Source organism: Canis lupus, chromosome 16 (assembly GCF_011100685.1).
Source record: "Canis lupus familiaris isolate Mischka breed German Shepherd chromosome 16, alternate assembly UU_Cfam_GSD_1.0, whole genome shotgun sequence".
NCBI lineage: Eukaryota > Metazoa > Chordata > Mammalia > Carnivora > Canidae > Canis > Canis lupus.
The window spans coordinates 27,027,163-27,045,098 of record NC_049237.1 but is presented as its reverse complement, the minus strand read 5'-3'; the positions used below and the strand labels follow the sequence as shown (position 1 = coordinate 27,045,098).

General features: G+C 33.0%; 1 protein-coding gene across 7 annotated transcripts in view; it reads left to right on the top strand.

Moving 5' to 3' along the window:
• ADAM32 (ADAM metallopeptidase domain 32) overlaps positions 1–17,936 on the top strand; it is a 182,675-nt gene that overhangs the window by 105,747 nt on the left and 58,992 nt on the right. For all 7 annotated transcript variants that reach the window (XR_005371453.1, XM_038560019.1, XM_038560017.1 and 4 more), the window contains 2 exons: positions 2,275–2,367; positions 3,862–4,057. Coding sequence is in view for 6 of the 7 variants with exons in the window: in XM_038560019.1 (XP_038415947.1) it covers positions 2,275–2,367; positions 3,862–4,057 (289 nt within the window). In the remaining variant the exon portion in view is untranslated. The remainder of the gene's footprint in view (positions 1–2,274; positions 2,368–3,861; positions 4,058–17,936) is intronic.

Genomic DNA, 17,936 nt, shown 5'->3' with positions numbered 1-17,936 from the left:
ATCCATTTTGAGTTATTTTTTTGTGGAAAGTGGAGTCAGTGTCATTATTTTCCATGTGAAAGTCCAGTTCTTCCAGCACCATTTGTTGGAAAGGCTATCCATTCTCCGTTGAACTGCATTTACTCCATTGTTAAAGATTTATTATCTGTGTCAGTCTGTTTCTGGGCTTTTTATTTTGTTCCAATGATCTTTTATTCATTATTTTGTGACTACTACACTGTCATTATACTTTATAGTAAGTTTTGAAGTTGGTTGTTATTATTCCTTTAGTTTTCTTCCTCCTCCTCTCCCTCCCTTCTCCTCCCCCCCCTTTACTCTTACTTCTCTCTCTCCTCTTCAGTATTATGTGACTTTTCTGCATTGTTTTTCATCTCCATATAAAGCTTAGAATCAGTTTCTTAATATCTATAAAATAACTTGCTGGAATTTTTATTGGAATTACATTAAGTCTTTAGATTACATTGGGAAGAACTGACATCTTAACAATATTGGGTCTTCCTATCCATGAACATGAAATATCTCTCCATTTATTTATGCCTCCTTTAATTTTTTTTTCATCAGAGTTTTCTAGTATTTCTCATATGGATTCTATAAGTTTGTTAGAACTATTCCCAAATACATCATTATTTTGGTGCTAATATAAATAGCATCATATTTTTCATTAAAATTCCCATTTTTCCTTCTTGGTACACAGGTAAACAATTGACTTTTGTATATTAACTTTGTATCAGTAATCTCTTGCTATAATAAATTATTAGTCCAGGAGATTTTTGTTTTTGTTGGCTTTTTGATCGATCAGTTGGGATTTTCTTTATATAATCAATCATAGAATCTATGGAAAAAAACAGGTTTATTTTTTTCTTTCCTCTCAACCTGTGTATTTTTCTTTTTCTCTCTCTTTCTTTTTTTTCTTTTCTTCTTCTTCTTCTTCTTTTTTTTTTTTTTGGTCCTGCTTTAGCTAGGACTTTCAGTAAGGGTGTTGAGAAGGAGTGATGAAAGGGAGCATCCTTGTCTTGTTCCTGATCTCAGAGGGAAAGCTTATAGTTTTTCACCATATATATGACATTAGCTGTAGGTGTTCTCTGTGTGTTTGCTATCAACTTTAGGAAGTTCCCATCTATTCCTAGTTTGCTAATATTTTGTAGAATTCATTAAGTGAATATTGGATTTTGTCAAATACTTTTTTTCCATCAATTGTTATGGTCATATGGTTTTTCTTCTTCAGCCTGTCAATATGATGAATTAATTAATTGAGTCTGAATGATTATGAGAGATATTGGTCTGGAATTTTCCTTTTTTTGGTAATGTGTCTGGATTTGGTTATTACAGTAATATTGGTCTCAAAGCATAAGCCAGGAAGTTCACCCATCAAGTTTGGGAGAGTATTGTGTTGGTAATTTCCTGGGGTGAAGGGAGTATGAGCTTTTCCTGGATTCTGTCCAAGTTGCTTCTCTTGGCTAATTTTGATTTACTTCCTTTCTGAATAATAAACCATAACTATGAATATAACAGCTTTCAGTGAGTTCTGTGAGTCCTTCTAGTAAATTACCAAACCTGAGAGTGGTTTTGTAAATCCATTGAACTTGTGTTGAGTGTAAGTAGTCAGGGAAGTTTTGGGGACGTTCTAACTTTGCAGCAGGCCTAAACTCTACACACCCTTTCCTCCCTGGCATTATTGAAGTATGACTGACAAATTAAAATAGTATGTTTTTAAGGTGTTCAACATGATGTTTTTATATATGTATACCTCCTGAAATATTACTACAATCAAACTAACATATCCCTCTCTTCATAGTTATCTTTTTTTTTATGTAATGAGAACACTTTATTCTCTTAGCACATTTCAACTATAGAGTACAGTATTGTTAATTATAGTCATCAGGCTGTACAGTGGATCCTGAAAATTAATTCATTCTTAAATTAAAATTTGTATCTTTTGAATAATGTATCCTCTTTTTTCCCCACTCTCCAGGAACTAATTAACCACTATTCTGCTCTCTCATATTATTCTCTAATTTATAAAAAAAATTGTTTCATACATTTTTCATAGTTTTCTAATTGGGTAAGAGTTGCTTGGTACCAGTTACTCTGTTTTGACCTGAAGTAAAAGTCTTTTTTTAGTATTTTAATTGTCTAGAGATACAGAACTATAAATATTGATAGCATTCATATTCTCCTCCAAAACTAAAAAATAAGCCCAGCAAAAATAATTCCTGCCAAAGTTTATGTTATTATCATGATGTATTTTTACTTGTGCATTCCATTAACTCATAGCAATGTGGAGCTGTTAGCTGTTGTAATTTTCGAACTTGTACGCTGAAGCCAGGATCACAATGTGATGCAGGACTATGCTGCACTGACTGTCAGGTAAGATTTATTATCTTCTAAGTATATAATGAATCATGTCTTAGATATTTTAAAACACTTAGACCTGTAGCTGTAAGTAAAAATAAATGAACTTTCCAAAACTAATACTATACTCTATGTTAACTAATACTATACTCTATGTTAACTAACTGTAATTTAAATTAAAACTTAAAAAATGATTCTGTGAACCTTAACTGGATGTTTAGGTTTTCTTCTTATGCTGTTATTCTAACTTGATGCTGTTGTTCTTAAGCCTTGATTGAGAGCTATCATACAATTATTCAATACAGAAGATCTCCATTAAAAGGGTTTTATTTACTTTATCCAATATTTATATTTTTATAATAAAATATTATTACTAGCTGTGATAGGTATCTGTAACTATGTAACATGGCAGTTTCTCATAAATGTATAAATAATGAAACTCATTAGAGTAGGCTACAGTAGCACAAAGTTTAAACTACAAACTTATTATTTATTCAAAGATCGTATGATTGAAAGATCACATGCTAGTTTATATGTTGAAGACATTGACTCTTATCCACTATTTTCCTTTTCAGCTCCTGCAATATATTTGTAACAGATTTGTCATATGAGAATCATTCTATTGAACTACCTGCCATGGGTTCTGGGTTCTTGACTATCCTTGACTGGTGTAGTTTTGTTATTTTTTTTCTGAATCTTACCATGTTGTTACATTCTTACCTCTGTGATCTTTTTATTGCCAACTGGAAGTCCTCAATTAAGAAGTATGAGATAGAGGGATACCTGGGTGACTCAGTGGTTGAGCCTCTACCTTTGGGTCAAGGCATGATCCTGGGGTCCTGAGTTTGAGTCCTGTGTCAGGCTCGCCATGGGGAGCCTGCTTCTCCCCCTGCCTGTGTCTCTGCCTCTCTCTGTGTGTCTCTTATGAATAAATAAATAAAATAAAAATTTCAAAGAAGTATGAGATAGATACCTGAAGAGTCTATATGAAAGTGTTAATTAACTACAGGGTAATTCAGGAGAATGATCATGATCGAGTTTCTTCTCTAAGAACTGCCTCTTTACCTTTTGTTTTCCTTTGTTAATTTTCAGTTATTCTGTATCATATTTGTCATAGAATTACAAATATTCCATATTCACAAACTATGCTTTGAATAAGTATATTTTATTTGCAAATTGTCTAAGTTACACTATTTTCACCCAAGAAATAATTATCCCAAGCTAAAAGTGATTTTTTTCTCCCTTGCACTGAAACACAAACAGAATTTTGGCTATCTTCACATCATATTTGTGTTATACTTTTCCTTGTGCATATGCTTATTTCCTGTTGTAGTTGATAACATTCAATTTTTTTTCAATATGATTAGCATAATGCTTTATACAAAGAAGGTACTAATAGACATTAATGAATAAATAGATCATCAAACTATAAATAGAATAATTTTGAAATGAATATTGAGAAACAATCTTAAATGTAATGTTTTATTTTTTATTTTTAATTTCTATTAGATTGAAAGATCAGGTGTTCAATGTAGGGGAGCAAGACATCATGAATGTGATATTGCTGAGTTTTGTAATGGAAGCTCATCAGAATGTCCAGTTGATGTGACTATACACAATGGACGTACATGTAAAAACCAATATATGTGTTATGATGGAGGCTGCCAAGATACAGATGCACGTTGTGAGATTATATTTGGAAAAGGTAATATTGTTTTGAACATCTACATAGTTGGCTCTTTATATTTTTATTAACATTACCAAGACAATTGGCAATTATATGTATAATTATATATGCAAATTATATTTATTTATATAATTATATGTATGTATATATATGTACATATGTATGTATGTGTAACTTAAATTTTATCCAAATTATTTATTCTGTTCAACATCTGTATGTATATATGTGTGTAGGGACATATATATGTGTAATTTAAATTCTAGCTATATATTTAAATTCTTTATTCTGTTTCACATCTATATTTTTATTTTTTCAAACTTTGTTAAGGTATAACTGACTTAGAAAGATACATATTTAAGGTGTATGAATTGATGTTTTGAAGTTTTGTGAAATAATTGCCACAATCAAGGTAATTAATGTATTAGTTACATATACATATATACCAAGAAATGAAATTGCTTGATTATAATATAGTTCATTTTTATTTTTTGAGGAGTCTATATAGTTTTCCATAATGGCTATACCAAGTTCATTCCCAACAACAATATACAAAGGTTCCCCTTTCTCCAAACCCTTGTTAGCACTTGTTATTTTTTAACCTTTTGATAATAGCTATCCTAAAAGGTGTAAGTTGTGGTTTTGATTTGCATTTTTCTGATGATTGGTGATGTTGAGCACCATTTCATATATCTGATGGTCATTTGTATGTCTTCTTTTGAGAAATGTCTATTCAGAGTTTTAGCTATTTTTAAATCTCATTATTTCTTTTTGCTATTGAGTTATATGACTTATTAGATATTTTGTATCTAATCAGATACATGGTTTGCAAATATTTCTCCTATAGATCTCATTTTTCCTCTTGATTGTTTCCTTTATTAAGAATTTTTTTAGTTTTGGGGTGCCTGGGTGGATCAGTCGGTTGAGTGTCTGGCTCTTGGTTTTGGTCAGGTCATGATAAGAATGTGTTTCTAACACAAAAGAAATCTATACTTTTACCCCACACACACACACACACTTTATACTCTTTTAGGTCAGAATTGCTTCTGTTTATATTGTATATTAGTTTAAAAGTGATTTATGTATCATCATCACAGCTTTATATTATTCTATAGTTGTTCATATATTTAGCTTTACCATTGAGGTTTACATTTTTTTTTTTTTTTTTTGCATTGCTGCTTAGTGTGTTTTCATTTTAACTCCCTTTAGCATCTCTTGAAGGCAGGTTTAGTTGTGATGAACTCACTTTGTGTTTGTCATGAGTTGTGGGACTCAGCCCCATGTTGGCTTCCCTGCTCAGTGGGGAGTCAGCTTGAAAGATTCTCTCCCTCTGCCCCTCCTCCCTTGCTCTCTGTCTCTAAAAATATTTTTTTTAAAAAGACTTTTTTTATGTAGTCCCACTTGTCTATTTTTGCTTTTGTTGCCTGTGCTCTTGTGTCATATCTAAAATATTATTTCCCAGACCAACTTCAAGAACTTTTCCCCTGTTTTCTTCTAGTAGTTTTACACTTTCAGGTCTTTAAGTGTATTCCAACCCTTATTGCCCCCTGCAGCTTTATAGAGATATAATTGACCTATAACATTGTGTCATTTTAAGGTATATGACATGTTGATTTGTTGTGCTTATCTATTGCAAAATGATTACCACCATATGTTAGCTAAAAGCTTCATCGTGTCACATAAGTACCATTTCTTTTTGTGGTGAGAACATTTAAAATCTTCTTTCCTGGTAAGTTTCAAGTAAGTAATACAGTATTATTAAGTATAAACATCATATTGTACATTAGATCCCTGAACTTAACTCATCTTATAAGAAGAAATTGGTACCCTTTGACAGACATCTCTCCCTTTCCCTCATCTCCTAGCCTGTGGTAATCACAGGCCACTCTTTGTTTCTGAGTTCAGCTTTTTAAGGTGATTTCACATATAAGCAATATTATAGAGCATTTTTCTTTCCTTATCTAGCTTATTTCACTTGTCATAATGCCCACAAATTTATCCATGTTGGCACAAATAGAAAGATTTCCTTCTTCCTCAAGACTGAATAAAATGTCATTTTATGTAAATACTGCATTTTCTTTACCCATCCATCCATTGACAGACACGTAGACTGTTCCCATATCTTCATATCTTGCTTACTGTGAATAATGCTGACAGAAACAAGCCTTGTAATTTTCGGGGTATGGATCTTTCACTTACTTGGTTTAAATGTATTCTTAAGTATTTTATTGATTTTGATGCCAATGAGAATAGTACTGTTATCTTTCTTTTTCAGCTGTTTCTTTGTTAGTGTATAGAAATTCAAATGATTTCTGTGTTGATTTTGTATTCTACAGAGGTACTGAATTTAATAGTTCTAACACACCTTTTTGGTTGGGTCATTAGGACTCTCTATATAAAATTATATTTTCTGCAAGACAGTTTTACTTCTTCCTTTCCAATTTGGATGTCTTTTATTATTTTTCTTCCCTGACAACTCTCACTACAACTCCTAGTACTATGTTGAATAGGAGTGGTGTGATTTCTCATCTTAGAGGAAAAGCTTTCAGCCTTTCACAATTGAGTATGATGGTGGCTATGGATTTATTATATGTGGCCTTTATTGTATTAAGTTATATTCCTTCTATACTCAATTTGCTGATTATTTTTATCATGAAAGAATGTTGTATTTTGTCAAATGCTTTTTCTATATTTACTGGGAGGATCTTATGTCTTTCATTCTATTAATGTGGTATATCAGTTATTGATTTGCATATGTTGAAGTATCCTTACATTCCAGAGATGAATACCATTTGATTATGATATTCAGTTCTTTTAATTTTGCAGTATTTTATTGAGAATTTTTACTTCTGTATTCATTAGAGCTGTTGGTCTGTAGTTTTCTCTTGTAGTGTTTTTATTTGGTTTTGATATCAAGATAAAGCTGACCTCATAAGATGAATTTGGAAATATTCTCTCCTCTTCAGTTTTTGGAAGAGTTTGGGAATGACTGACATTAATTCTTCTTTAAGTGTTTGGCCAGGGATACCATCACCAGGGGTATTATCTGGTTTGGCCTTTTCTGTGTTGGGAGGTTTTTGATTGTTGATTCTATCTCATTACTATCTATTTATTCTGACTTTCTATTTTCTCATGACTTAGTATTGGTTGATTATATGTTTCTAGGAGTTTACCCATTTTCTTCTAGATTGTCCAATTTGTCAAGCATATAATTGTTCATATAAGTTGCTGAAGATGCTTTGCATGTTTATGTTATTAGTTATAATGTCTCTTCTTTAATTTATGTATTTGGGTCTTCTTTTTTTCTTATTCTATTTAAATATTTGTCAATTTTGTATGTCTTTTCAAGAAACCAACTCTTACACAGTTAATCTTTTTATTCTTCTTATCCCTATTTATTTCTACTCTTTCTTTATTTCTTTCCATCTTATAATCTGGGGGCCTGTTTGTTCTTTTGTTTTCTTTTTCCTTGAGGTATACAATTAGGTTATTTATTTGAGACCTTTCTTTTTTTTCTTATAAGGACATGTTTATTGCTATAAACTTCCCTCTTAACTGCTTTGCAGAATCGCATAGATTTTGATATGTTGTTCTTCCATTTTCATTTGTTTCAGGATATTTTTTTAATTTCATCTTTGCTTTCTTTTTTGGCCCACTGGTTGTTTCAGAGCATGTTTTCTAATTTCCACATATTGGTGAGTTGTCCAGATTTCCTTCTATTATTAATTTTAGTTCCATCCCATTGTTGTTGGAAAAGATACTTTGTATGACTTCAGTCTTCTGAAATTTGCTAAGACTTGTTTTATGACTTATCATAGGATTTATCATGGAGAATGTTCCATGCACACTTGAGAAGAATATGTATTCTCCTGCTGCTAAATGGAATATTCTGTATGTGTCTGTTATATCCATTTGGTGAAAAGTCCAGCTTTTCACTGTTGATTTTCTGTCTAGATATCTATCCATTGTAGAAAGTGGAATATTTAAGTCCCACTGTATTATTGTATTGTTACCTATTTCTCTCTGTTAGTATTTGCATATGATATATAGGTACTCCAGTGTTGGGTACATATATATTTATGATCATCATATCTTCTTGATGAATTGACTGCCTTATCATTGTATAATGATCTTTTATTCCCCTTTTGTTGCCATTCAGCTTAAAGTCCATTTTGTCTGATATATAGCTATCCCCACTTTCTTGTTTTCCACTTGCATGGAAAATCTTATTCCATTCCTTTACATTTGCTTATGTATGTAGTTATAGCTGAAGTGATTCTTATAGGCGGCATATACTTGGGTCTTGTCTTTCTACCCATTAATGAAGCACTATATGTCTTTTGATTAGGGAATTCAATTCATTTGCATCTAGAGTGATGATGGATAGGCAAGGACTTACTAATTCCAACTTTCTGTTATATAGTTTCCTTCTTTCTTCCTCTCTTTCTGCCTGCCTTTGTAAATTTATCATTTTTCATAGTGGTATGCTTTGATTCCCTTTTATTTATTATTTTTTGTGAATCTACTGCAGGTTTTTATGATTACCATAAGACTTACACAAAATATATGTATACCAGTTATTTTATGCCAATAATAATATATTTTATTTCAAAACCCTTCCCATTTCTCCCCTTATGTTATGTTTTTGATGTCATAATTACATCTTTTTGTAGTATATATCCACTAAGAAATTACTGTAACTATTGCTATTTTTAATACTTTTTCCTTTAACCTTTATATTAGAGTTAACACATCACCATATAACAGTTTTAGAGTGTTAAGAATTTACTATATCCTTGCCTTTACAAGAGTGTCATATATTTTCATTTGTGTTCATGTTACTGATTAGCTTTTTTCATTTCAGCCTGATTAACTCCTCTTAGCATTTCTTCTAAGGCAGATTTAGTGTTGATCAATTCCCTTAGATTTTGTTTATTAGGGAAAGTCTTTATCGTACCTTAATTTCTGAAGGACAACTTTGCTGGGTAAAGTATTCTTGGTTACCAGTTTCTTTCTTTCAGAACTTTGACTATATAGTTCCATTGTCCCCTGGCTTGCAAAATCTTTGCTGAGAGATCTACTGTCAGCCTTATGGGGGGAGGGTTTCCCCTTTTATGAAACAGTATATTTCTTTTACTACTTTCTTTTGTCATTGATTTTAGTTTTATTATAATGTGTCTTTTTATTCTTACCTTGGAGAAGATCATTTTGAATTGAAATTTTGAGGTGATCTATTAACTTTACAAACTTGAACATCCAAACTGCCCCCAGATTTGAGATGTTTTCAGCCATTATTTCTTTAAGTAAGCCTTCTAATCTGGGACTCCAATGATGCATACATTATTTCTCTCAAAGGTGTACTATAAGTCACAAAGCCTTCTTTATTCCCTTTCATTCTTTCTCCAATAGTTTCTCTGATTGGATAATTTCAATTGCTCTGTCTCCTAGCTCACTGATTCTTCTGCTTGGTCAGTTTTACTGTTGAACTAGTCTATTGAATTCTTCAGTTTAGTTATTGGATTATTCAGCTCCAAATTTCTATTTGGTTCTTTTTATGTCTTCTATTTGTTGAACATCTCATTTTGCTCTTGTATTTTTTTTTAATTTTATTAAATTGTTTATCTGTATTATGTTCTCTTGTAGCTCTCTGAGCATCTTTAGAATAATTATTTTGGATTATTTGGCAGACAATTCCTGGATCTCCTATTTGTGTGAAGCTATTTACTGGAGGTTTACTGTGTTCTTTCGGTGACATCATGTTTCCCTGCTTCTTCATGATCCCTGTAGCCATGTGTAGTTATCTACTCATTTGAAGAAGCAGTCACCTCTTCCAGACTTTATGGATTGATTTTGGTAAGGGAAGACCTTCATCTATGAGAGGGGGAACTCTGAAGTAGGTGGTGACTCTGGGTCTGATCTGGTCTGGTGGTGCAGTGCACCCAGTTTGGGCGTGTATTGGTGGCATTGGCTTCCCAGGGTGTAAGGTCTCTGACTTAGGGCATTGGGGTCCATGGCATTGACATTGGCACACACTTGGCTGCAGAGGTCTGTTCCAGGTGCCTGTGTAGGGGTAGGATACAAACTTAGAGTGATGGAGGCCAGAGCAAGCAGCAAGCCAATTGTGGGCTCACTAGAATCTATTATGTCACTGGCTATTGGCATACTCTACTATAGCTGCACCCTCTTGCCCAGGCATACACATTGCATTAGAGGTTGATGACAGTGTCTGGGCCATTTGTCTGCAGATGCATAGTGGAGGGGCTAGTTCCAGATGGGCCTTGAGGCTAATCCATTCAGCCAGTCTATGCCCTTTGAGTGGGGAATTTAATCCATTTAGTTTTATTTTATTTTATTTATTTTTATTTTTTTATTTTTAAATATTTTTATTTATTTATGATAGTCACAGAGAGAGAAAGAGAGGCAGAGACACAGGCAGAGGGAGAAGCAGGCTCCATGCACTGGGAGCCTGATGTGGGATTCGATCCCGGGTCTCCAGGATCGCACCCTGGGCCAAAGGCAGGCGCCAAACCGCTGCGCCACCCAGGGATCCCCGCATATGTATGGCTTTAACAGGAGTTTCTGATAACCAGTTGCTAGAAGGAGAAAAAACTGAGGTCTGATACAGATGGTTCTGTCCAGTATTTTGACATCAATTGGAAATAGATGCTTTCTGGTTATTACAATCAGGAGTGTCTGAAAACCAGCAATCTAGGAAACTTTGTCTAGAAAATCTAGAATTTTTTAGATTCTAGAAAATCTAGAATTTCTAGGAAAATTCTCTTATTGTGCAGAACTCTAGGCAGTATGTCTGGTTTTCTACTTTGTCTGAAAAGAGATGTCCAGAGGTACAGTTCCATTAATCTTGATATTTGACAGTGGCTAATGATGTGCAATTAATTAGGAATTGGAAAAATAAGATTGAAAAATTGGTGACAGGGAGTTCTAGAGAAGTTATATGTGGTTGTGCTTCTCAGAATAAGCATGTAAAGCTCACCAAAGGGCATTACACATAGAGAAGGCTCTCAACAATAAGATTAACAAGGTAATCTGTCTTGTGGATGTTAGTCAGTCTCTTTCTCCAGATATCCTAGTACTTTCATAGTGAACCCATGTACATAGAATTCATGGCTGCAGGGATAGAGACAGTGAATAGTTTCAAAAATAGGAACTTCCCTAATCAAGATGATCTGGGTATCTTTGTTGCTAAGTTAACAACCGGTAAACAGTAATGAGACAGAATTCAGCTTCTGATAAAGCACAATGCCTTGACAGACTGGCCAGCCACTGTGCCAGTATGATGACATTAGATCCTTCTAGATATTTAGAGGGTAGAAATTTGTTCTCACTAGAATATAGACAGATTTGGATATGGATTTATCTTTTTGGCTATCATACTTCTATTAGCAGTATTAACTATGGACTTTTAAAAGTTGGATGTAATTACATAGAGTGAACTTAATAGATCTTAAGTGTATATTTTAATGAGTTGAAAGATGCACATATTCATATAATCTTTACCCTAATTAATTAAAAGGCAGAAATTTTCCATCTACTCAGTATGTTTCTTTGTACCTCTTTTTAGCTGATCACTTGAATACAACACTTGTTATCTTTCCCATTATCATAGATTATTTTTACCTGTTATTGAACTTTATATAATAAATAGTATTTAATTGTGTGAGTGTACCAAAAATAATTTTTACATTCTCATGTATGTGGACATTTGTATTATTTCCATTTTTTTCTGTCATGAATAACAGTGCTATGAACCTTTATATATAAATCTTTTAAAAATACATATTTCTGTTTGAATAAAGATTTAGAGAAGAAACTGCTGTCTTAGAGCAGCTGTATATTTAATTTTATTAGAAACCTGTGCAGTTTTCTAAAGCTGTTGTACTACATTGTACTCTATTAGCCACATAAGAATTTTAGTTACTCCATCTCCTTGGTGACATTCTGTGCTGTTAGTCTTCTTAATTTTAGTCACTGAAATGACTAAAGAACATATTAAAGAAATATTAAAGTAAAGAACGAGAACATATTAAAATATAAACATTATGAATATTTTCCCAGTATGAGGCTTCCCCCTTCACTTTTTCATGGTGATATTTGATAAGAAAATCTTAATTCTGACGATCAGTTTATCAAATATTTTTCTTTTATAGTTACTTTAAAAAATTGTGCCTACTCCAGGGTCATGCACATTATTTTTCTATTTTTTCACTAAAATGTTTTGATTTAACTTTTCTTTTAAATTGAATTGATTTTTTGTATATGGTGTGAGATAGGATTGAGATTAATTTCCCCCCATACTATCATCATTTCTTGAAAAGATTTTCTCATTCAGTTGATTTGATATCTTTGTTAAAAATCAATTGATAATGTAAGATAGTTCCATTTCTGGATTCTCTTCTGCTTCATTTATCTATTTGTCTGTATCCCTATGCTATTGATTACCATAGCTTATAGTAAGCCTTAAAATCAGGTAATGTAAATTATTCAACTTTGTTTATTTTTTCAATATTGCTTTGGATTTTCTGAGTCCTTTTCATCTCCATTTAAACTTTAACATTAATTGCTAATTATAAAAAAATTCTTGCTAATTTCTAAAAAAAGTTGCCAACTTGGATTTTAATTGAGGTTGTATTGAATTTATAGATGAATTCTGGATTGACAACAATGTAGTGTTTTATAAACCATGAATATGCTTTTTAAGAAGTGTTTTTTTAGTTTCTAGTGAACATGTTTTTTATACCTTTATTTTATATTTTTCCTAACTACATTTTGGGTTTTAGCACGATTGTAAAAAGTGTTATTTTTATGAAACTTGGTTTTCCAGCTGTTTGTTGCTAATAAGTAGAAATATAATTTACTTCTTTTTGTATCTTGATATTTTATCTGTGATTTGAGTAGTGAAATAAAATGATGCCTACTAGATACAGAGAAGTCTTATTCTAACTGGTCACCAGAGAACATAGAACTGTACTGATAAAGGTATAGAATTGTTAGACAAGAAAAATGTTACATAATAAGAATTCAGAGTACTTGCTCAGAATGAGTCATCATAAGAAAAATTTAGCAGCACATTGTGTATATGTGCCTGGTAACTAAACAAATGTTCAGGGATTTCAGTTATTCTCTGTACAAATGCTGACAATGATGAACCAAGAAGATATGAAACTTACTGCTAGAAGCATAATGATTGTATATTTTCTGTCTAAAAAGTTACCTTTCACGGAGATCATTGGAATTTGTTAATGGTCTGCAGTATCTAGATTACTAGTTCTTCTGGTGGTTTCTGTTGACTTCCTTGGATTTTATGCACATGCGCACGCACACACACACACACACACATCTTCTGAAAATAATGTCTTTTTAAAAAATTTTTCAGCATGTATGCCATATACTTCTTTTTCTTTCCTCATTCCACTGTATAGTGTCAATGTTGAATAAAAGTAAGGAATAATAAAAAATCCATGTTTTTTTGTGATTTTAGATGGAAAGCATTCAATATTATACTTGCTTAATAAGTATACTGTTACTTATATGATGTTAGCCATAAGTTTTTCCTGAATGTCCTTTATAAGGTTGAGGTAATTCCCTTCTATTTCTAGTTGTTCCATAAATGTTCAATTTTTTCAAATACTTTTTTCATATTTTTTGAGATGACTATATTTTCTAATAATCTAATATGGCAGATTATATTTATTGATTTTACAGGTGGTAAAAATACCATTTCTGGAATAAAACCTATTTATTATTTATTATTTTTTGTATTCTGGATCTGATTCATTAATATTTTACTAAAGACTTTTGCCTGTTGAGGTATATTAGTTATAATCTTTTTTGTAAATGTTTTTGTCAGATTTTAGTGTGAGAATTATGTTATACTTAAGATGAGTATAAAATGTTCTCTTCTATTTTTGTTTTTTCCTTAAAGATTTTATTTATGTATTTGAGAGAGAGAGAATGTGTGAGTGAGGGGAGGAGCAGCAGGGGAGGGGGAGGGACAAGTGGACTCCGTGCTGAGCACGGAGCCTGATGTGGGGCTCCATTGCAGGACCCAGAGTTCATGACCTGAGCCAAAACCAACAGTTGATGCTTAAGCCATTGAGACACCCAGGTGCCCGATTCCCTTCTATTTTCTGAGAATATTATTTCTTCATTAAATATTTGATAACACGTCCCTCGCTGTTTCCCCCCTCAACAACAATAATTTGGCATTCATCCATAGACCTTTGTGAGAGAGGCTTTGTGGAAGCTATGTGATCCAGCACCATATGCCAAGAGACTTGGAAGGAGTCCCACTCACCTGTGCATTGGATAATAGGCATATAAAGCCCAGCTGTGGACTCTGCTATGGACTCTGCAGTGGCTTGGAAAATACTATATTAGACACCCACTGATGAGAGAGCCTTTGTGGAAGTCCAGTTTTCCAGAAGAGAAGTTCACATCTTTGGAGCAAAAAAATATATGAGTTTGGATGCATTTGGAGGGTTTTAGTGCTACACATGGGAAGGCAAAAGGAAGTCTGTCTGCACTCAGCCTGGTACATTACAGGATTAAGAGAAGTCCTATAAGCTTAAGAATTCTGCCACAAAAGGGATCAAGAAGATGGAGCAGATCTAGCCAGAGAGTTACTAAAGCTCCCACCCACCTTTGTTCTAGTTGTCTCTAGGTGTCCCCATTAAGTTGATTTTTCTGATCAACTCTTTTTTGATCTGATCAATTGAATTTGATCAATTCTGAATTTGAATTCTGATCAATTCTCTTTTTTTTTTCTTCTTCGCTGCATAGCTATAAGTTCTTAAATGATATTCTTGAGGTCTTACAGGGATATTTTCATTTGTATATGGCTGCCTCCTTATTTCTTGGTGAGGGGATGAAAGTTAGCATCTCCTACTGTGCAATCTGGCTGATCTTATTCTTCCTCAGTAGAATTTTTTAAATGGAAGAGAAGTAAATGTGTGTCCTTAGTAAATGTAGATGATCTTCCTAGTTCATTTCTTGAGAAAATGTATAGGATAATCTTAAAAAGAGAAATGAAGGCTTCAGAAATTCCTTACCATAGATTATTTTCTGAACATTAGTATCCATAAGAAGTCAATTCATTTAATTAATATTTGGCCCCAAACTCCCAGACTCAAAGTCTGTCATACATTTTCAGATACAGCATAGATGGTGCTCCTTTGTCTTTGGCCCCTAGAAAATGCTTAAGCCATTGAGCCACCCAGGTGCCCCATTCCCTTCTATTTTCTGAGAATATTATTTTTTCATCAAGTATTTGATAACATGTCTCTCACTGTTTCCCCCTTCAACAACAATAATTTGGCATTCTTCTTTGTAATAATTTGGTACACTTGTTGAAATGACAGATACAAGAACTGTGGCTATTGATAGTACTTGTGATAGTACTTATGCATATCTGAGGTAAAATGAAGTTAGAAACAAAGAAATGGTGCTATGGTAGAATCTATAAAGGTGAGAATAAGATCAATAGAAAGTTTCAGGAATTATGATGGCAACAAGTATTCAAAATGGTCATTCAGTCGATCTTAGTGTGTGTGATCTCATTAATGGTAATGGATTGCTTATAAAGTACCTATAAGACTGTTTATGTTAATAGCTGATCTCGCTTAACTCAGTATTCCAAACTCCTCAATTCCTAACATGTATTTAAATAGGTTGGCTGGCTACCTGAGCTCCCAATGATCCTCTAAACAGTGGCTTAGTTTGGAGCTCTGTATGGATCAATCTGATCTTCCTGTTACTAGTAAACGGTGGCATCTGGTGTAGTATATTTTGTATGTGACACCCATTCCGAAAGTGTTTTGGTTTACTGCATTAGCAATCCCCTCTACTGGTCAAAGAATAAACTGTTATTGCACAACTGTGGTTCTGGGGGCTTTTTCTTCCTCATATAATATTCCAGAGGTAGCATGTTGTCAAAAACATCTCAGCAGCTTGGCTATATGACATTTACCAAGAATCTGTGGTTTTTCTTCTTGTTCAGCCATCCCTTGTGTCTCTGGTAGAAGATAGTTTCCCAGTACAAAATCTTTCTATCAGCCCATAGAATCGAGGAAAGAGGAAATGAAACTACCTTCTACTTACTGCCATTAACTTGATTTTTTGATATATAATGTCTGCTGTTTTTCCAATGGCCAGAACCTAGTTACATAACCACATCTGGTTGCAAGAGAGTCTGAAAAATTTTTTCTTTATCTTGGTGTTTGTGGCCCTGCTAATAATAAACTCCTATTACTAAATGGGAAAAAAAAGGAATGAATATTGGGAGACAATTGCCAGTTTCTGTGCTCTTTAGCTCAGCGTTAGTCTTAGAAGTTATGGTGGCAGGATACTCTTGCTACTAGTCATGTTGTCTGGAGTGCCAAAGTTTATATAGAGAAGGTAGAGATCAGTATGGATCAAAGTATCATGAACTATTTTATTGATTATAAGAAGCAAGATTTCATAGATTCATCTTTTTCTGTAGAGATCTCAGGATTTTCTTAGTACCAATTTCTAGAAACTGTCTAATATCCACATGGTTACTGTGGGAAATATCCTATAGTAAAATATGGCATTATACCTTTATTCATATTTGGTTGTACAGTAGTGGATACCTAACCAGATCTGGTCCAATGGCAGTACTCTCCAACCTTGATACAGTTGGTCCCTGTTAAGGTGAGCATCTGATTCATATTAAGAGAGATAGGGAAGTTCTGAATGTCTTTTCTGGAATTTCTGGACAGTTGAACCAAGAGAATTTTCCCTCTTAAGCTCTAGAGTTTTTGTCAGGTATGCTTTTGACCATGTGGAGAAAGGTGAGCCTCAGTAAAACAGAAAAATGAAGCTGGAGTGTAAACATAAATGAAAACAAGAGAAACAAAGATAAACCACCTATTATTTATTCCTTCAATGCCAGTGTAATAAATTATATTCTGTTCTTAGTCTCATAATATTTTACTTATTTTCTGAACTTAATAGAAATGTTATTTATATTTCAGCTGGTGTACAATAGTAATATATAGCTTATTGGAGGTGGAAAAGAATTATAGGTCAGGGGGCTTCAGATTCAATAATTAAGTTTATGCTTATTTATCTTAAATATCTTTGAAGAGTGTTTTAGAAGCCATGAGGAAGATATATCTACCCTCTCATCATTCATTTGTGGAAAATTTAAAATGATTCTATCTGCAAATTCGCTGGCACATGTAGGATTGGTATTATCTCTTCCAGTAAATATATTTAGGGAACCACAAAACAGAAAGTATAATGAAATTAGTGAGGTGACATTGGAAACATAATTAAGAAGAGATCATTAGGCAGTTTTTTCAAATATTAATCTTTAAAAATCTCTATTGCCTCAAATAGAATAGGTATAATTCAAGTTGGGGGTCTTGGTTTTGGACGTCAAATTCCATAAGGAAGAAAGATTATGGAATATAGTTACCAAAGGTGCTGATTTTTTCTTTCATTCAATAAATATTTATCTAACACCTTAATTGGGTATGACATTTCTCTTTTAGCACAGGAAACACAGTGATGGACAAGACAAAAAAAGATTCCTATTGTTATGGAGGTTATAGTCCAGTGAAGGGTTCAGGTAATAAATATAAAAATAAAGATTCTGTCGCTGGATTGTCGTGTACCAGGCTGAGTAAAGATTATGGAAAGAAAATTGGATTTTATCCTTGGTATAATATTTAAGCAGAGACTGATAAATGGTTTTTATTTTCTTAAAAAAATCATTCTGATTTATGGAATGCAGAATGCTTCCACTCTCCACTATAGGAAGTGGAGAATGGAAGCAGGGAATCAATTAGAAAGCTTTTTGTAGACTATTAGAAGAGAAATTGATGTTATATCAGGTTCGAGTTGTAGCCTGTTGTAG